Here is a 21,338-nt window from a genome sequence, read left to right on the forward strand (position 1 = left end):
TCTATCAATAACAGAACCACGGACACCAGGGTAGCAGAGATAAGCCCTCCGGCTACTTCTATAGTGGATCACTCCCCTGCGATCGTGCTGCGGTGGGGCGATCCACCCCACTAGCCCACCAGGGAGCATTCACATGTCCCTTTAGATGCCGCTGTCAGTTTTAACAGCAGTGATCTAAAGGGTTAATAGCCAGCCGCGGCGATCGCCACATGCTGGCTATTAGCAGTGGCCCCCAGCTACTGAGAACAGCCGGGGGCTGCAGAGTACAGAGTGGGGGCTGCAGAGCACAAGTCCGGAGCCTTTTCATACAGACTGCTGAGCACCGCCGCGCTTATAAGGACCGGCCCTGCTTGCCCGAAGCTGGCCAAAAATCCCCCTCCACGGCGCCCGGAACTACATGTCCCGGGCGATAGGAATTCCACATCCCTGGTTCATAATGTAGTGTCTGTACATGTGTGTGATGGTGGTCTCGCAATTCTTTGTGATTTTCACCCCAATATTTATTTTTAGCAGCATACAAAATTACTCAGGTCTCGGGTTGCAGCGAGTCGAAACGTGACATCATTAGTAAGGTGATGACAGGGAGCCAGTCCAGCTTCAATGGGTGGAACGACCACTGGGTAGGAGAGAGATAATTTTACAGCAGCTGTAGAAAACACTGGTCTTTTGAATGGAATGCAACTCATTTGTGTTTCAATGGGTGGGGTGGCTGAAGTGTGGGAGGGAGGAAAGTGGCCTCAAACTTACAGGCATGGAACTATGGGATGTGAAGTGTGAGAACAAAATCCAACAGGAAAGCCAGCAGGTAAGTACTAAAATCACCTTATGGTTAATAACCCCTTTAAGTTATAAGTCTTGTCTGTTGTATTTATTTAATGTCCATTTCTACAACAAACAGTGTATTTTTTCTCTTTATTTCTTTATATGACTATTTATTTATATCTTTTTTACTTTGTGTTTTTTTTATATATCTACTATAAAAAATGTATTAAAAAAATAATAATGTTGAAGTACATAGTTTCTTCACATTAGGTTATAAATAACCGAATAGTGATGTTCTTTTCTAATTTCTAATTACCGGCTCTGTGGATCATTATATAAGTGGCACATAAGAAATCAGCATTGACATATTTATTAGATGTGGTCATACATGGGAATCTGCCCATCCTGCGTTCATTCTGTTGTAAACGGCTAAGTTCTCCCCGGTGAAGGGAATTCTGGGATATCACACATTATAATGTTACACTGATGATTCAAGGGGAAAAAAATAACAACTTGGCTATCTACAAACACTTGTAACATGTTCGAAACTGTGATATTTTTTTCTATTACGCCTAATAAGCAGATTGTGACAGTTTGCAGCGGAGCCAGGCGCTACATCCAAATGTTTATGTAACCAACACATTGGTGAATTACTGTCCGCCAGAAGCTATTATGTCATACATTTCTGCTGCTCTAAGTACAGTGGATTTTGAAGACAGCCCAGTTCTGTCTCCATCAGAAAATCAAATACTGAGAAATACCAGAAGAAATTGTCCAATGGACTTGATAGATGGGAGAACTGAGTACATGACCCAACTCGGTAAGACGAGTAAAGAGCCAGTAACAAACAGCTGCTTGTGCAGACAGGTTTCGGACACCTATTGTCTAAGGCAAGGGCTACATGGAGACTTTGGTCACATAATCTTTGAGTTGCTTGTAATATTAGTGAATATTGATGGATTTCTGGTCACAGGTCTCACTTTATTATTATTATTATTATTATTATTATATTATTTCATATTTTTTTTTATATATCACATTATTGCGGTTAAGCGTGACAGCATCTCGCATGCGACTTCTATAAGGCTGGGTTCACACTACGGTTTGTAATTACGGTTCGAGTATATGGCTGGGAGGGGGGCGGGGCTTAATCGTGGCGCCCGCACTCAGCCGTATAGGGAACTGTAGTTAATGTATGTTTATGAGCCGACCGGAGTGAACCGCAGCCTCCGGTCGGCTGCTTTTTCGGCCGTACGCGGTTTCCCGACCGCAGGCAAAAACATGGTCGACCATGCGGTAGGGAAACCGCATACGGCCGAAAAAGCAGCCGACCGGAGGCTGCGGTTCACTCAGGTCGGTTCATAGACATACATTAACTACGGTTCCCGAATACGGCTGAGTGCAGGCGCCACGTTTAAGCCCCGCCCCCCTCCCAGCCGTATACGGGAACCGTAATGACAAACCGTAGTGTGAACCCAGCCTAAGACTTGGCTATTTTGTAAAAAGTAAAGTCGCAACTATGATAAAGTCACTTGACAGCAAGTGACACAATATAGGTTTGTTGTGCAACTTGGATGAGACTTGCTATCACACGGTCAAAGTTGCTGTGTAGCCCTAGCCTTAAAGGAGTACTCCGATGGGAAAACATTTTAATAATCAACTGGTGACAGAAAGTTAAACAGATTTGTTAATTACTTTTATTAAAAAAAATCTTAATCCTTCCAGTACTTATCAGCTGCTGTATACAGTGATCCCTCAACTTACAATGGCCTCAACATACAATAGTTTCAACATACAATGGTCTTTTCTGGACCATTGTAACTTGAAACCAGACTCAATATACAATGCTATGGAATCTGCGAAACGTGTCAATGGCTGGAAGAACCGACCAATCAGAATGGATATTTCACTGGTAAAGCCCGTGTATTCCTAAAGTGCATGCGCTGACTAGTGTATGGTAGCGCCCCCTACAGTACAGGGATGTATTACATGTTCTGTACTCTTTACCTGCCAGGGTTAGCTTCTCCTTTGGGCATCAGGTGAGGGCGGCTCCATTTTCCTTATTTTTTTTAGGACATTGCGTGTTCTGTACAGGACCCTGAAGAAGCTTCTGTCCTCTACATAGACCAGTGTTTCCCAAAGAAGTTGCCTCCACCTGTTGCAAAACTACAACTCCCAGCATGCCCGGACAGCCTTTGGCTGTCCGGGCATGCTGGGAGTTGTAGTTTTGCAACAGCTGGAGGCACCCTGGTTGGGAAACACTGAAATAGACAGTGATTTACAGCTCCCAGCAGATCTTTCTTACTTATATATGTAAGAATTTGCTTTATCTGTATTAGTTATCTACTTATTTGTCTTTAATCCTCACCTTTTCCTATTTTTGGATGACATTTTGGGGGCTTCAGAACCAATTACCAAGTTTCCATAGAGTTATGCTCTCAACATACCATGGTTTCAACATACAATGGTCGTCCTGGAACCAATTAATATTGTAACTTGAGGGACCACTGTACTACAGAGGAAGTTATTTTCTTTTTTAATTTGAAAATCGCCACGAATACAAGGGGTTAAAGGGGTATTCCAGGAAAAAAACTTTTTTTTTTTTTTTATATATATCAACTGGCTCCAGAAAGTTAAACAGATTTGTAAATTACTTCTATTAAAAAATCCTAATCCTTCCAATAATTATCAGCTGCTGAAGTTGAGTTGTTCTTTTCTGTCTAAGTGCTCTCTGATGACACGTGTCTCGGTTCTGAGTAGAAGCAAATTCCCATAGCAAACCTATTCTGCCCTGTGCATTTCCTATGGGAATTTGCTTCTACTCTGGACAGCTCCCGAGACACGTGTCATCAGAGAGCACTTAGACAGAAAAGAACAATTCAACTTCAGCAGCTCGGAAGTACTGAAAGGATTAAGATAATCAGTGCAAAGGAATCCATAGCCTTACAACCCTTTGGGACAATGGACGTACATGTACGTCCTGGTGCCCTAGTACTTAATGCACCAGGACGTACATTAACGTCCTGAGCAGCATTCAGACTATGAAGCGAGTGCAGGAGCTGTGCTCATTTCAAAGACTGTAAGTGACAGTCATTCGTTGTTCTCTATCACTAACCCCATAAGTGCCATAATCAATAGTGATCCTGACATTTAAGCATCACAATGATTGTCTCCCTAACCGATCGGCAACCCTGCAGCATGTATGCGGAGGCCCACTGGAGGTCCTCTCACATGTTCAGTGTGAGTCCCAGCTACGATCTGTTGATAGAGCCTACTGAGGGGGACTTAAAAAAGCTCTGATGTGCTGATAGAGCCTGCTAAAAATAATAAAAATTGTTTTTTAAACTACACATAAGCTCCTCGCCTAATAAAAATGTAGATATTTTTCCTATTAAAAACAAACATTTAGTATATTAGTATTTAGTATATTTTGTGCCACGCACAAAACTATTTGAACTTTTAAAATAAAATGTTTATGATCCTGTCTGGTGAACGGCATAAATGTAAAAAAAAAATAAAGTCCAAAATTGCTGTTTTTGTGGTTACATCTTAGAAAAAATAAATTAAAAAGTGATCAAAAAGTTATATATGAGCAAAAATGGTACAGATAAAAACTACAGTTAGTTTTTGAAATTATGCTGAGAAGCAATTAGATCATTGTGCAAGATTGTAGATGTGCGACCATGTCTGTCTTCTACCTGAATTCACATTGTGTTTTCTATCCCCTCTTTTTTATTTTTTTTTTAACATGTGTCTGCACTCTTCCCCACCCCCTCAGCCCAACCCTATATAAGTAGTAGTTAGCTACACATGGGCCATTTCTTTCCTAGCAGCCTCCCAGTCTGACTGGGAGAGCATGGTAAGTGAGCTGTAGCACCCTGTTCACACTGGTGTGGTGCTGTGCGGTGTCTGTTGCTGCCGTGGTGCCGTGTCTGCGGGGAGGTGCGACCCATGGACTGGTTTGAGTGGCATTGGGGCTGCTCTGCCAGTGGGTCGTTCCCCCTGTGGGCACTGGTGTCGCATCGGTGGTGGTCGCCGCCCAGTGCTGCGCCATTTTATGCTAGGGACGTTAGGGACCCACTCTAAATAGGTGGCCTTGACGTGGCAAGTGGGCTTTGTACTTTTTGATCAAAACGTATATACTAACAACCTGTTAGTTTTTGAAATTATGCTGAGAAGTTATGCTGAGTATATTAGTATTTAGTATATTTTGTGCCACGCACAAAACTATTTGAACTTTTAAAATAGAATGTTTATGATCCTGTCTGGTGAACGGCATAAATGTAAAAAATAAAGTCCAAAATTGCTGTTTTTGTGGTTACATCACATTTTAGAAAAAATAAATTAAAAAGTGATCAAAAAGTCATATATGAGCAAAAATGGTACAGATAAAAACTACAGATCACTGCACAAAAAAAAAAAAAAAGTCATGTAAAATAAAATAAAAAGTTGTATAGGTCAGAGGACCGCAATTGTAAATATACTTAATTTGTTTAAAAAGGTTGAAAAAAGCAGTAAAATAATATAGGTATGTGAAAATGGTATCAACTTAATTTTATTGACCCACAGAATAAAGAGAATAGCATGCCAACAGCTGTCTGGGCATTATGGGAGTTGTAGCTTTGCAACAGCTGGAGGTCCACCATTTAGAGACCACTGTACTAGAATTAAAAGGAAGGTTACCACTGAATGACAGCAAGCAGAGATCTTGATAACAGATACATATATATTGAAGAACTGTAGAATAAATATGAACATTTATTCGCTGTGAACTAACCCTTCACGAAATGCTAAAACTGCAAGAAAATATCTATTTAGCAATAACTTCAAAAATCACCAACAACATTGACCCCATGAGTCTCATGCGCTGCAGATACATCATCATCTACAGGCCTCATGTGAACCAGACATTATTACCAGATTACAGAACCTCATTAATTTTTCGGGAGATATTAATGATTTTCCTACTTCTCCAGCAGAACAGGACACTGACATGTTTTTGTGATGCTGCAGATGTTCTACGCTATAAAATGGTCACTGTTGACATTTTGCATTGGAAATGTCGCTAAGTAACCCGCATGCAGTAACCTATGATGTTACTGTTTGGCATGGCTGGTATAAGAATAAAAGGTCAGTACTGAACTCAACTCGCCCTCGGCTCACCAGAACATTAACCAATGATGTATATGTATTTTAAAGTTAAAATACAGATGTGTCAGCAGAGAGCACTGTGGTCAGACCGGAAAGAACTACATAACTTCCTCTGAAGCATTCAGTAGCTGATAAGTACTGGTAGGTTTTAATTAGTAATTTACAAATCTGTATAACTTGCTGGCACCAGTTCATTTCAAAATATTTTTTTCCCCTCCAGAGTACCCCTTTAAATGCTATAACTACATGGCATTTTTATTGTCTTTTCACCCTTTAGGCTAGGTTTCCACACCTTTATTTTCTGGCATTTTTTGGAAAACTGCCACTACAATTTTTTAACCATAGCCAGAAGTGTATTCAGAAGGAATGGGAAATATAAAATAATGACTTACACTTCAACTTTCTCATTAATCCACTTCTGACTTTGGCTTAAAGGGGTACTCTGTCCCTAGACCAAGGATAGGGGATAAGATGTCTGATCGCGGGGGGGTCCCGTAGCTGGGTCCCACGCGATCTCTGTGCAGCAACCAGCGTTCTTTTAGAACACTGGGTGCTGGCGGCGGGGGTCGTGACGTCACGGCCACGCCCTTTGTGATGTCACAACACACCCCCTCAATGCAAGTCTATGGGAGGGGGCGTGGTGTGATGTCACGCATTGACTTGCATTGAGTGGGTGTGGTGTGACGTCACAAGGGGGCGTGGTCGTGATGTCATGAACCCTGCCGCCCAGTCCATGCGTTCGGAACAAAACATTGGGGCAGCAGGATAACCCTTTAAAGAATGCAGTGGCAGTTTTCCAAAAAAAAACACATTAAAAAAAATCTGTGTGGAAACCTAGCCTGAGGGTATGTTCACACTACGGAATTCCCGTGAACTTAACATTAGTGTGAATGGGTCTCCGCGAGACCCGTTCACACTGTGGAATTTTAGCGGTGGACAATTTCGCTGCTAAAATTGTTTCGGGGAAGTCCACGAGTCGTGGAAGTCCACGAGTATTGCATAGCCGTCAATGGTGACGGCACAGTGCCGCGCGGTCCTACCTCCGCCATATGCTGCCAGGCTGAATCTCCGTTTGCGGAATTCTGCGAGCGGATATTCTGTTCACACTCCGTAGTGTCAACATACCCTTAGGGTACATTCACACCAGCGGACCCACAGCGTATTTTACGCTGCAGATCTACCGATGAAGGACCCCTGCATGGTGGCTTTACATGTGCCTGCTTGAAGCGGACATACTGCGATGTGTGAGTGGCAGCGCACATGAACAGTATACTCGCACATCGCAGCAGCTCTCGGCCTAGCTCATGGAGCAGTGTGTCTGCTCATAGCGGCGTATTGCAGCTCCAAGCACTCACAAGTAAAACCACCATGCAGGGGTCCTTCAGCGCTGGATGTGCAGCGTAAAATACGCTGTGGTTCCGCTCGCGTGAACGTACCCCTAGTGGTATTTTTAGGCTCAACATAGCAGCATGCTCTTGGTATTGCATTATTTGTCAAGAAATTTTGATTTTTCCTATAGGTGGGAAAAAAATACTAGAAAAAAACACAGGGGGAGATTTATAAAAACCTGTGCAAAGGAAAAGTTGTCCAGTTACCCATAGCAACCAAGGCCTCTGCAAAATGAAAGAAGCGATCTGATTGGTTGCTATGGGCAACTTTTCCTTTGCACAGGTTTTGATAAATCTCCCCCACAGTACCTGTATGGTTGTGCTTTTTCTGGTGCCCCCCTCCCCCAACAATCTTTGACAAAAAAAAAAATGCTATTCCTAATACACATGTTTTTAGAAAAATTGCAAAGGAAAAAACAGGGAGGAAAAAAAAAAAAGAAATGGTGCTTCTGTTCATAGCCTTAGCGTTGCTGTCATTTCAGGGGACTTTCCAGGATAAGCTGCCTTGTGTGTGTACAAGAGGATCAGCACTCCTTCTGGCAATTATATAACTTGTATACAGAATTTACAGCAGATTTTTTTTCTGCAGGCTTCATCTCTAATTTGCAGTTCTCCTCAAGCTGGTCTGGTGGGTGGAGCTACTTCCTCCCGCCTCCATAGACTTGTATTGCATGTCTTGCAGACACTGAACAAAGCTGAGCTGATTTCAGAGAAAAAAAGATTTGAGCAGCAGGCGGTGGGTCAGGGCCAACCAGACCCAAGGGGCATTGTTAGAGATGCAGATAGTCTTCAGGGCCTCCTCCAGTGCAGTTAAAAGTGCATATTCTCATCGCAGGATTGTGCTCTAACTCTGGAATGGCTTAACGGATTGGAGTAAGGAATACATTGTTTTAGCCAGGGTCACCCGCACTAACCACCTGCAGACACAGGTAAGTGGGGTTGATCCATCTGTTAGTGTTCCTTTGATCTAAGCCTTGGTGCCACACCATAATCCAGTGTTTCCCAACCAGGGTGCCTCCAGCTGTTGCAAAACTACAACTCTCAGCATGCCTGGATACCGAAGTCTGCCCGGGCATGCTGGGAGTTGTACTGTTGCAACTGCTGGAGGCACCTGGTGGGGAAACACTACCCTAGTAGGACAAATAGTTGCAATATTAAAATGTATATATGGTTTTTCCAGTTTTTAGCAATGTTCCGTGAAGCCTTATTCCGGTCCCAATTTTCTAATACTTTATGGTGGGTAGGGCCGGTTCTGCCTATAGGCAAAATAGGCAGCCGCCTAGGGCGCCATCTTGATGGGGGCATCGCTCTGCCCGCTGCAAGAAAGTTAGTCATCCAAAGCACCCACCCAGCACCATCACCAACCACCCCACCAACCCCAGTCACCCCAGTATGAAGTTGGGACGTGCCAAAGGGCGGAGCCAATGGGCTGGATCAAGGGGTGCAAAAATTAGCTTTGGTCTAGGGTGGCAAAAATCCTTGCATCAGCCCTGCTGGTGGGTGGAGTTTTGGCGAAGGAATGATTGGGTGCACCTGTCAAATAAAGTCAGGCGTTGGGGTGGGACGTGACAACAATCCAATCTGAGTGGATTTTAGGCCCAACCATAAAGTTGTCACAATACTTTTCCTATCGAATAAATGAACTATAACCTTTCACCTATTGAGTCTTATGTGATGCAGGATCCTGCACAGACAGGTATCTGGATAAGAAATAGGGAGACATCTACAATGTAAACAGATCCTCGGAAAAGAGCAGCGACTGAAGCCCAGGACACATCTGCATTTCATCATAAAACACCATAGCAACAACAATATAAAAACCGTACAATACTAAAGAATTCTTCCGTGCACCCTTCCGCCGTACATATGTGCGGCCTTGAGATAGGAACACGGACACTCATCAGAAGCGTGGACGCTCAGCGAAGAAGTGTGACTGGTATATTAATTTCCTGATGTAATAGTGGGCGTGACTTCAAAGCAAGTGACCTTCACCATCAGAACTAACAAGGGAGCTCCGTCTCTCGACAAATAAAGCTTTTTTCACCACCAGGAACATCGAGGTGACCAAACCTCTCCACAGTCACGGAACAGAACACTGGCTGAAATGTTGATTTTTTTCCCCCCCTTGTTCCCCCCCTTTATAAATGCACAATGAGCATATAAACAATGTAAACAGCAGCAAAGGGGGAAAAGAAAGGCCTGGCAAGAGTGTGGAACGATGTTAGGTGTGACATTTGGGATATAGAGATATATATATATATATATATATATATATATATATATATATATTAAAATGTCCTTTAACTCTTTGGGGTTTCACTACTATATAAAGATGATGCTAACCATAAACCCTAATATTCTACATTATTTTGAGTATTGTTTATTGCTAGATATATACACACACACATAAAGATGTGTGTGTGCGTCTAAATAAATACATATAAATATTTATATATTTTTCATTTTATAAATGTATTAATAAAATATATACACACAGATATTATTGCAAATAAATGACACACAATCCAATTTATATAGTCCTATATGACAGAGTATCCCAAGAGCATGCTGGAAGTTGTAGTTTCGAAACAACTGTGGAGGCACACTGGTTAGAAAACACTGCTATATGAGGACTATATACACCTGAATGAGGTGTATATAGTCATTGTAACGTGTCATTGTCACCGTTAACATATGTAAGGCTTATGGCCCGAATGCTATAATGGGCGGTGAACTATAATCAGCTTAGGCCTGGTCTAAAGGTGCTCCACAATGACAATACAGTGGTCCCTCAAGTTACAATATTAATCGGTTCCAAGACAACCATTGTATGTTGAAACCGTTGTATGTTGAGACCATGGGGGAGATTTATCACAACCTGTCCTGAGGAAAAGTTGCTGAGTTGCCCATAGCAACCAATCAGATTGCTTCTTTCATTTTTGAAAAGCTCTGTGAAAAATGAAAGACGCGGTCTGATTGGTTGCTATGGGCAACTGGGCAACTTTTCCTCTGCACAGGTTTTGATACATCTCCCCCCATAACTCTATGGAAACCTGGTAATTGGTTCTGAAGCCACCAAAATGTCACCCAAAAATAGGAAAAGGTGAGGATTAAACGAAAAATAAGTAGATAACTAATATAGATAACGCAAGTCCTTACATATAAAAGTAAGAAAGAGCTGCTGGGAGCTGTAATTACTGTCTATGTCAGTGTTTCCCAACCAGGGTGCCTCCAGCTGTTGCAAAACTACAACTCCCAGCATGCCCGGACAGCCAACGGCTGTCCGGGCATGCTGGGAGTTGTAGTTTTGCAACAACTGGAGGCACCCTGGTTGGGAAACAATGGTCTATGTAGAGGACAAGAGATTCTTCAGGGTCCTATACAGCAGTGATCTCCAACCTGTGGACCTCCAGATGTTGCAAAACTAAAACTCCCAGCATGTCCGGACAGCCACGGCTGTCCGGGCATGCTGGGAGTTGTAGTTTTGCAACATCTGGAGGTCCGCAGGTTGAAGACCACGGCTATACAGTACACACAGTGTCTCAAATGGAGCCACCCTTACTTGGTCTCTAAAAGAGCAGCTAACCCTGGCACAGGTAAGTAGTACAGAACTTATAGTTCCTCCCTGTACTGTAGGGAGGCGCTACCAGACACCAGTCAGTGCATACACTTCAGTAATAGAGGTGATTTACCAGTAAAATGCCCATTCTGATTGGTCAGTTCCTCCAGTCGTGACAGGTTTCACAGATCTGGACTGCCTGTACATTGTATGTCGAGTCTGGTTTCAAGTTACGATGGTCCAGAAAAAACACATTGTATGTTGAAACTATTGTATGTTGAGGGATCACTGTACACTGAGCCAACCAAAAACCAACTGCAACACAATTGATCTAAAAAAACAATAATAGGGATGAGGCCAGACAGACACTCTTCATCATCATTATGTTTATTATGTGTAATGTATGATGATATCTTATAATCTCCAGATGTAGCAGAGCTGAATGGATCACTTCGGTTGTGCATTAAAGCATTGGGTTTATTCTTCTATAAAACCGCATCACATGCCAGACGACAAATGCTACATATGTATATTAATATGTCACCCGCCACCATGACACCTATCAGCTCCTCACATAGCCGCTGCTGCATGCAAGTTTACTTTCCCTGAATGTAAATTAGTTCAAGTGGCGACATAAACATGTCAGGGATTTATAACCAACTTCTGGCCTGGGGAAAGGGGCTGATAAAGACCAACATTCATTGACCCCTTCATTGCTGCACATGAACCATCTTACAGCAGGTGGATCAGAGACACAGCACAATTTCACTGTCATATTAGGATTTTTATATGTGCGGTATATGGCGGTAGATGATACATGCAAGGTAAACTGGAATACAAAGGTTTACTTAATGCAGCGAGGAATCCTATAGCTGATAGAAGTCAATACAATATTTCCATCCATTTATTTGCAGAACATACGCATCAATAGCATGATAAGATACAATGCACAGGGTGATGATGAAAGCAAAGCCCTACAGATGGTCAGACTAGTGGTGCAAAGCTGTACATTGCAAGTCACATCCTTCGCCATGCTGCTGGACACCTAGCCAGAAAATGAGCATCCATATTCATCATGATAAATACCCATCATGCTTCTCTGATGGGACATGAGTCATAGTAACAGCTCCAGCATCATATTCCCTGATAGTGCCAGGGTAAGGGGCCCGTTGGCACAATTTCACTGGCATGTTTAGAAAAAAAAACTTTCTGACATCTTTATGGTGAACCAGGTGAGATGTGTGTATGAACAGACTGTAGGGTTATCTGGAGGCAGCATACCTGGCATAGAAGCCATAAAAGAATGCACAGCCAAAACTTCAGACAAAATGTCACAACAAGGAGCGTTTAACCCCCGCCACCAAACCACAGGGAGACAATTAACCCTTCACAGTAGACAAGTGCCCTGGATTCCAAGGCTGCAATGCATGCAGCCCTGCTGCTGACTGCCTCTAGAATGCACAGCCTGATTAACCCTTGCACCGCCACAATCACTTTACATAGCATCTGCAGCCCCCCCCCCACCTTGATGTATAGAAGAAGTGATGGTCTTACCTTGTTTGAGGCCATCTCACTGACAGAGTGCCTGGTTTGTAAGGTTTCCAGCTGGTCCAAGCACCAGTCCAGCTCCTCCAGGGTCTCGCTGGCCAGTTTTTGATAGGCCTCCTCTGTGAAGAGATAGGGGAAAGGATACTGAGTTTTCAAGCGTTTCACTGGGCTAACATCAAACTCCAGAGGGTCCATTGTGCCATACACTGCCATGCTCGCATGACCAGTGCTCATACATGAGGGATCCTTCATACTGTTACACAAGACACTCTGGAAAGAAAAAAGTGCCAGTCACTGACAAGTGCCCTGTGAATGCAGTCCTGTCTGAGGATGAGGGGGGTCACAGTTCCAGCTTGGACTGACAAATCCCATTAGCCATTGAAGCCTGGCATGCACCCTGCAGTCATTCTCCTTAGGAGGGTCTTATCTTCCGAAAGCAAAAGGGTGACACAATGCCAGTGTGCTGCTTTATGAAGACCCCCTGTCCTGTCTGCAGTGCCAGGGCTGCTGCCTACACCATGCATCTGCTGGCAGGACTGATGGGTATGTCTCCTGCGCTCTCCTCTGCAATATCCTGGAGCACAATGCTATCCATAATGTGGGAGTCCTTGTCAGAGGGTACAGCTGCCTTCAGATTGCCCTGACTTCAGTGTGCCATCCTGATCATCACCATCATCACCCAGCTAAGGGAGCCCTGCCGCTTCCTTTGAACCAAAACCAAAAGCTGCACCGAGTATATGGGGGAGGAAGGGAAATCCTGGAGTGGAGCAGACAGCTGGATCCTAGCAGGCACTGCAGAGAGCAGGTCATACACTGTACAGTCTGCTGCTGGGGGTGTGCATAGTGCTCTCCAGACACATCCAATGCCACATGCCTCGCACAACACTCATTGCTACATTTCTATTAACCATTTTCTGCCAGAAAGAAGCCTGAAAAGGGAAACTGAAGGATACAATGAAACAAAGTCAGGACATTGGGGTTATTTATCAGTAATGGTCTTGGTTAGATCCTTTTTTGTTATTTGTCTAGATGTGTTTATTTTTTTTTGGTGGTGCTGCTCCAAATGTATCATATTGTCGCAGTGACCATGATAAATTCCACGCAGATCTGCGCCCAGATCATTTTCTACCGCCGCTTTCAGATCATGTCTACCCTGCTTCTGAGGAGTTTGTTTGTCTGTGTGTTTGGCTTTATTTGTTTTAGTTTTAATTTTAAGGCAAATTAATGTCTAAAACAGTGGTCTTCAACCTGCGGACCTCCAGATGTTGCAAAACTACAACTCCCAGCATGCCCGGACAGCCGTTGGCTGTCCGGGCATGCTGGGAGTTGTAGTTTTGCAACCACTGGTCTAAAAGAAGGTCTGCAAAGAGAGTCTTGCATTTGAATAAAGGTTTAACAAGCCGCAGGCCAGGAAAAAAAAAATATTGTTCGAGAGATGATGGAGGTTTTAGTTGAACAGAGATATATATATATATATATATATATATATACACATATTTATTTATTTATATATTAGAACCTTCACTTTTTTTTTATTTTGTTATCATCACTTTGTTGGATATTTTTTTAAACTTGGGCACATGAAATATTAGATTTTGGCCATTGCTAGCAATCTGATTGTGTCTTACATCTTTACCATTCCTTTTTTGTACCTTAAAAAATATATATCTGATTGTTTCCTATGCTTTATTTTTCATTTGCACGTTTTTTTTTTAATTAAATTAACATTTTATGTCTTTAAACATTCTTATTCTCTACTCTACTCTCTCCCCTCCCTCCCCCCCCCTCCCCCCCTCTCCCCCCCTCTCTCCCCCCCTCTCCCCCCTCTCTCCCCCCCCCTCTCCCCCCCTCTCCCCCCCCTCTCCCCCCCTCTCCCCCCTCTCTCCCCCCCCTCTCCCCCCCTCTCTCCCCTCCCCCTCTCCCCCTCCCCCTCTCCCCCCTCTCTCCCCTCCCCCTCTCCCCCCCTCTCTCCCCTCCCCCTCTCCCCCCTCTCTCCCCTCTCTCCCCTCTCTCCCTCTCCCCCCCTCTCCCCCCCTCTCTCCCCTCTCTCCCTCTCCCCCCTCTCCCCCCCTCTCTCCCCTCTCTCCCTCTCTCCCCCCCTCTCTCCCCCCCTCTCTCCCCCCCTCTCCCCTCTCTCCCCCCCTCTCCCCCTCTCTCCCTCTCCCCCCTCTCCCCCCCTCTCTCCCCCCCCTCCCCCTCTCCCCCCCTCTCTCCCCCCCCTCCCCCCTCTCTCTCCCTCTCTCTCCCTCTCTCTCCCTCTCCCCCCCTCTCTCTCCCTCTCCCCCCCTCTCTCCCTCTCTCCCTCTCCCCCCCTCTCTCCCTCTCTCCCCCTCTCTCCCTCTCTCCCCCTCTCTCCCTCTCTCCCTCTCTTTCACTCTCTCCCTCTCTCCCTCTCTTTCACTCTCTCTCTCTCTCTCTCTCTCTCTCTCTCTCTATCTCTCTCTCTCTCTCTCTCTCTTCCTCTCTCTCTCTCTCTCTTTCACTCTGGCTGATGATTTTTTTTTTCTGCAAACAGACAGGAGTAGTAATATTTTTTAGACCTGGTCAGGAGGTGGTCTAGATTTTTTTTTTTTGCGCCAGTTGCAGCAAAATATGCGCAAAAATAAAAAAAATATGCAGATAATAAATTTGTGACCACTGCATCCATCACTTAAAAAAATGGTCTGGCAACACCTTAATGTCAAAATGACGGATATTTAGAACTTGGAAAAAAAACGCAAAAAACACCGCAATTACCGCAAAAGTAGACCGAAAAAAGCAATAGAACACAATGACAAATAACCCCCATTGTATACAGTGCTGTGAATGTCATCACATACAATGTAACAATCCTGGAAGAAGTCAGAACAATTAGAATCAAAACAAATAATAATGGGAGTCATGGTAACCTGTATTGGTAAAATAATAAAATAAACAGTACAATGCATAGAGGAGTAGACCTCAGAACGCACAGGGCCCATTGCATCTTAGCAAATACAACAAATACAGACTTCATTTAGTTGATATATATTGTTAGTGCAATGTTTCCTGACCAGGGTGCCTCCAGCTGTTACAGAACTACAACTCCCAGCATTGGTTGTCCGGGCATGCTGGGGGTTGTAGTTTGCAACAGCTGGAGGCACCCTGGTTGTAAAACACTACGCATGTTGTCATTCACTAACACAGTGTTTCCCAACCAGGGTACCTCTAGCTGCTGCAGAACTACAACTCCCAGTATCCCCGGACAGCATGCTAGGAGTTGTAGTTTGCAACAGCTAGAGGCACCCTGGTTGGAAAACATTACGCTTTTCGAACTAAGAAAAATAGTTTTCATTTCCCAAACAGTGTGCTTCCAGCTGTTGCAAAAATACAACTCCCACCATGCCCGGATAGGCAACAGCTGGAGGCACCCTGGTTATAAAACACTACACTTCTAGAACTAAGCAAAATAGTTTTTATTCACTAACACAGTGTTTCCCAAACAGGGTGTCTCCAGCTGTTGAAAAACTACAACTCTTATTGGCTGTCTGGGCATGCTGGGAGTTGTAGTTTTGCAACAGCTGGAGGCGCCATGGCTGGGAAACACTGTGTTAGTGAATAACAACAAGAGGCCTTGTTAAAAATGAAAGAAATGATCTGATTGGTTGCTTGCTGTGGGCAACTCAGCAACTTTTCCTCTGGACAGGTTTTAATAAATCTCCCCCGACATGTCTATTCTTTCTGCGGACTCCGGAATTGGGATTTCCGCAGCAGAAATTCCACCGCGTGCACAGCGCAGCAGAATCCCACTGATTTCAATAGGATTCTGATGCTGCTGAATCTCCATGCAGAATTATAATGTGGAATATTGCACGAAAATTCCATCATGAGAACATACCCTAAAAGTGGGAATGCTGCATAGACTCTTTTCACAGCTGATGATTTGTCACCTCTGCCAGAAGTGTGCTCCAAGTATCTACTACTCTTTCAATAAAATACAATTTTCTGACATTGCTTTTGATTTTCTACCCAACTAACCTCAGATTGATCCCCCTTGTTCTAAATACTGTGAGGGCACAGGCCTCTGAGAAAAATAAAAATAAACATTTATTCACTAACAGATATAAGAGATATTGAAAATAGTGATGAACTGGACAAAATACATTAAGTGAATTGTTATTAGCTTATGTTTTCTGGTAAATTAATTATGGCAGTTTCCCAAGCAGGGTGCCTCCAGCTGTTGCAAAACTACAACTCCCAACATGCCCGGATAGCCAAAGGCTGTCTGGGCATGCTGGAAGTTGTAGTTTTGCAACTGCTGGAGGCAAGCTAATTGGGAAACACTGGATTATGATATGGCACCAATGCCTAGGTCACATTCCAACCTCAGAATCCACCCCCCCCCCCCCCCCCCCAGTCACACCTTTAGCCACCACACATATGGTTTTCATCATTGAAATAGCCATGATGTGTATATATAAAAATACATGTGTGCCACTGCATTAAAGAACATGCAGATGCCTAGTGGCACTGGTAATTGGCACAGATGAACCTTATTTATGTCATTTGAAGCCCAGTGTTATACATTAGGTCTGGTGCCTTAGTACAGATGTCCTACAGTCATGCTATTTAAAATAAAGGGACAGATACATTTCAGCTTCATGTATAGCAGTGCTGCAAAACTACAATTCCCATTATGCAAGGAGCTGCTATTCTGCAACCTCCAGAGAGCCACAGGTTAAAGGGGCACTGTCTGATACAAAAACTTTTGATATGTTGTAAAGCATGCAAAACCAATAGGTTTTGCAATTGCTTTCATTAGAAAATGTTCAGTTTTCCATACTGAAAAAGCCAGTCAAACAACTGCCCCCCCTGCCTGCTTGGACACATACTAGTCCTGCTGTGTCCATGCATCATCACCTATGTCATGGACACACTTCCTTGATTGACAGCTGTGAGTGCAGGGCTTACAGTGGGAGGAAAAATCCTCCCACTGTCAGCTTGTGTCCCGCTACTGTCAGTGAGGACAAGCTGGGAGTTGTAGTTTTGCTAATGCGGAGGGGGGGGGGGGGGGAGGAGGGGGCGGAGACCTGCACAGTGAGGCCACGCCCCCTCCATTTGAGAGGAATTCAGACTAGTGAGCTAAATTAAAAGTGTAATAAAAAAATAAATAAAGGTGCTAGACACACAAAAATGTGATGTACATGGTCAGGATTAGGTACTGAGTGATATATTAAAAAAATGGTTTTTTTTTGTATGATCTGACAGGTAGGCTTTAAGGAATACTGATTTATAGGATGCGGCATACAATGGCGCAGAATGAAATAGTAGACAGAAACACTACATGCATGTCTAGTCACAAGATGATGACAGACCCTAACATACAGTAAGTGCTTTTATCCAGGAGCCATGTGTCTTTATAGCATTGCACGGTATATTAGTGATGAGCGGCAGGGGCCATATTCGAATTTGCAATATTAAGCGAATATATGGATGAATATTCGTCCTATGTTCGCGAAATTCGCATATTCGCTATGTTTGTTCTTTTTTTTTCCATGCGAAAATTTGTAATGAAGTTTGCTTAGTGCGCATGCAATTATATCACCTAAAATAAGGGAGGGATCAGTGTCCAGTCTGGAAGTGCCCATATTCGCATAAATATTTGCATACATTTTCATCATTACGGGTATATATCACTATATTCAAAATATTTGTGAAATCGCAAAGTGCCGATATTCGCTGTAAAAATTAGCATTTCGAATATGCACACTCAACACTACTGTATATACATGTACAGGGTCATGACATCTGCTTTATATACTTAAAGGGGTACTACCGTGCTAACAACTTATCCCCTATCTAAAGGATAGGGGATAAGTTGCCTGATTGCGCAGGGTCCCGCCGCTGGGGACTCCCGCGATCTCGCCCCCAGCACCCCGCTCTCATCAGGCCCCGGAGCGAACATCTGCTCCGGGTCTGATGACGGGGCCGGTTCTCGTGACATCACAGCTCTGCCCCCATGTGATGTCACGCTCCGCCCCCTCAATGCGAGTCTATGGCAGGGGCGAGACAGCTGTCTCGCCCGCTGCCATAGACTTACATAGAGGGGGCAGAGAGTGACATCACATGGGGGCGGAGCCGTGACATCACGATACTCCGGCCCTATGATCGGCAGTCATCAGACCCGGTGCGATGTTCGCTCCGGGGCCTGATGAGAGCGGTGTGCTGCGTGCGAGATCGCGGGGGTCCCCAGCGGCGGGACCCCGCGCGATCAGGCAAATTATCCCCTATCCTTTAGATAGGGGATAAGTTGTCAGCACGGTAGTACCCCTTTAAGCTTACTGTACAATGAAGCATAAAAAGTCATTGTTCATTTCACTGTCCCAGTCCTATATTTAAGTATTCCATCTAAGGCAGAATGGCTTTTTGGTGCTCCCACTGCACCCCAGGACACAAGCCCTTATGCCTCCCCACCATCACCTATACCCCTGAATAAAAGGACGTTTTGGGGCCCCTGTATCGCACCCTATACATTTGAATAAGTCGGATGGAGTCAGCTAGTGACTCCAGTCGGCTCATTTTTCGATTGTATCAGTTTTGTTGCCGGACTAAAAACCGTGGCAGACCACGATTTTCAGTCCGCAACAAAACTGGATATGGTCCCAAAAAAAGCCAATGTGAATGAGCCCTAACAACACATGTTTAAAGTTTTTTTGAGAACATACTAAAAGAAAAAATACTTAAATAAATGCATCTAGCCAGTCCACACTTCACATTACCAATATACCACATAAATATAAATTTCTTCTCCCACTGTTCAGGAGTAAACACATACATTTGGAGGTAAGTGCATCACACCTTCTTGTCTATTCCTGGTGGGCCACGCTACAGAACATTTAGTAACCATTTCCAAAATCAACTTTATTTCTGTACAGCATTTAACTTTATACACGTCGTAATACAATTCAGGTACACGCTCACATACGTCTTTTCATAACATTTGTGAGTAAAAATGGCATTAATACGTGGAATACGAGGGGCACGGTGTACACTCTGTGCTGCTGTGATTTTCATAACAATTATATGGAGATTTTCTTGCTGATGACTCAATCCGGGTAGTTGTCGGGGAGAAGAAGTACACTGGGTTAGAAGGTACACAACCACTTCTTCTTTGTTTACAAAGCTGCAAATTCACTTTCTAACTCATTTATGTTGTTCTTAGAAATCTGAAATCTCCTATAAATATATATATATATATATATATATATATATATATATATATATATCTTTTCAAGAAATGTATTCTGTGTTAGTGTTTCCAAGTTTTTTACTGCGAGGAAAAGAAAGGACAGAGTGAAGCTAGGAAAGTTAAAATACAGGAGCACCTTGTCCTTGTTTTAGAGGGAGGAAGGTTTTTGATAGGCTGGGATGGCCTTTTATGTTTGCCACCACGGTGTAAATTGGTTAATCGTGTCGGTTTCTTAGCACTTTACAAGGTCTTTAGGGTATCACACAGGCGCATTACCTGCTGAATTTCCGCAGCAAATATGCAGTGGATTTTGCTACCATTGACTTCAATGGGTCAGCAAAAAATCCACAATAGAGGCAGATTTGCAAATTTTCCTTCGGGGCAATTGAAGTCAATGGTAGCAAAATCCAAATCCAAATACAGGGAATTCTGCAGGTAATCCGCCTGTGTGAACGTACCCTTATTTTGCTCCTTCAGCCTCTATCGAACTTCTTTACTATACCCTGGTCTGGTTTTCACTATGCAACAATACTGACCAGGCTGTCCTTTTTCACTATCATTTTCTAGGGGCCAAGACTTTTAAAATTGCTTTATCATTTAGAGACGCTGCCTCTCTGGGTCCCACCTAAAGCATAACTATTAACAAGAATATACTTGTGAGGCGGCACACACTGTGCACTAGGGCTTCACAAGCTTAGTCTAGGCATACCTTTAGTGGTACACTAGGTTGATTTATACTTACAGAATTAAGCTATATATTACCCTCAGGAGTCAGGCTGACAGTTGTGGAGGCGGAGTCCAGACTCCGATCTGCTCCGGGCCGCACCGCCTCTTTTTGCCTACGTTGCTCAATTGATTGACAGGAAGGGCTCGACTGCTGGCATGGTCCCTGTGTCGGTCTGGTGCCCGCCCGCCTTGGCTGTCAATCAACTGTGCGACGTAGGCAAAAAGAGGTGGTGCGGCCCAGGGCAGAGCGGAGGAGTGCTAGCCCACCCTCACTTACTGGACTTTGTCCTTGCCAGTGCTTCAGCTTGGACAAAACCATGATTTTATAAGCCATGATTTCTATAAAAAGGAAATAATTTTTTTTAAAGAAGTATATTAGGAAGGTTAATGTTTTGCCAAGATGTACAACATATAAAAAGTTTTTTGAATATGACAGTGCCCATTTAAGTCTCTGCAATCTGCTCTTTTTAGGTGTATCTAGAACATAAAGCATCACAGGTTTCCAAAATCTGTCATGCTGGTGGATAGGGATCATAGAGGGTTGGCAGTACCAGTAGTGGTGAAATACTATCTAGCAGATCATCTCCAATACCACCTTTCCTTATGGTCCTCTTATTACATTAATCATAGTTGGACAGAAGTAGAAAAATGATGGCTGACTCTAATACATCCAAATTCCTTTTTGTGGCATTCCACGTCCCTCATCTATCTCCTGGTGTGGTTTTGTTTTTTTTGTGTGGATATATGTGAAACTATTGCTCCTCTAAGATTCAGCTATCTTCCCCTTGTTCCCCTATGGTCTCTATTCTTCTCTCCCCTGAACTTCCAGTTAGTCTGACAACTTGGATGGTTTCTACAGTGTTTAAAGAAACCCAATATAGGTTATTAATGGGGTGGTACCACACACCTGAATTACTCCACAAACTTAATGCATCCATATCCCCCTTGTGTTGACATAGTGGGTTGGAGGTGGGCTCTAGGTTTCATATCTTTCGGG

The 21,338-nt window shown here is 43.7% G+C and overlaps 1 protein-coding gene and 1 long non-coding RNA gene across 15 annotated transcripts in view; one reads left to right on the forward strand and one right to left on the reverse strand.

Moving 5' to 3' along the window:
* PDE4D (phosphodiesterase 4D) overlaps positions 1–21,338 on the reverse strand; it is an 846,931-nt gene that overhangs the window by 67,196 nt on the left and 758,397 nt on the right. For all 13 annotated transcript variants that reach the window (XM_056540893.1, XM_056540998.1, XM_056540903.1 and 10 more), the window contains one exon: positions 12,415–12,527. In XM_056540893.1, the coding sequence (XP_056396868.1) occupies positions 12,415–12,527 (113 nt within the window). The remainder of the gene's footprint in view (positions 1–12,414; positions 12,528–21,338) is intronic.
* LOC130291776 (uncharacterized) overlaps positions 10,309–21,338 on the forward strand; it is a 69,778-nt gene continuing 58,748 nt past the window's right edge. For both annotated transcript variants that reach the window (XR_008848028.1, XR_008848029.1), the window contains exons 1-2: positions 10,309–10,404; positions 17,635–17,752. This is a non-coding gene — a long non-coding RNA (uncharacterized LOC130291776). The remainder of the gene's footprint in view (positions 10,405–17,634; positions 17,753–21,338) is intronic.

The sequence above is a fragment of the Hyla sarda genome, chromosome 1 (genome assembly GCF_029499605.1).
Source record: "Hyla sarda isolate aHylSar1 chromosome 1, aHylSar1.hap1, whole genome shotgun sequence".
NCBI lineage: Eukaryota > Metazoa > Chordata > Amphibia > Anura > Hylidae > Hyla > Hyla sarda.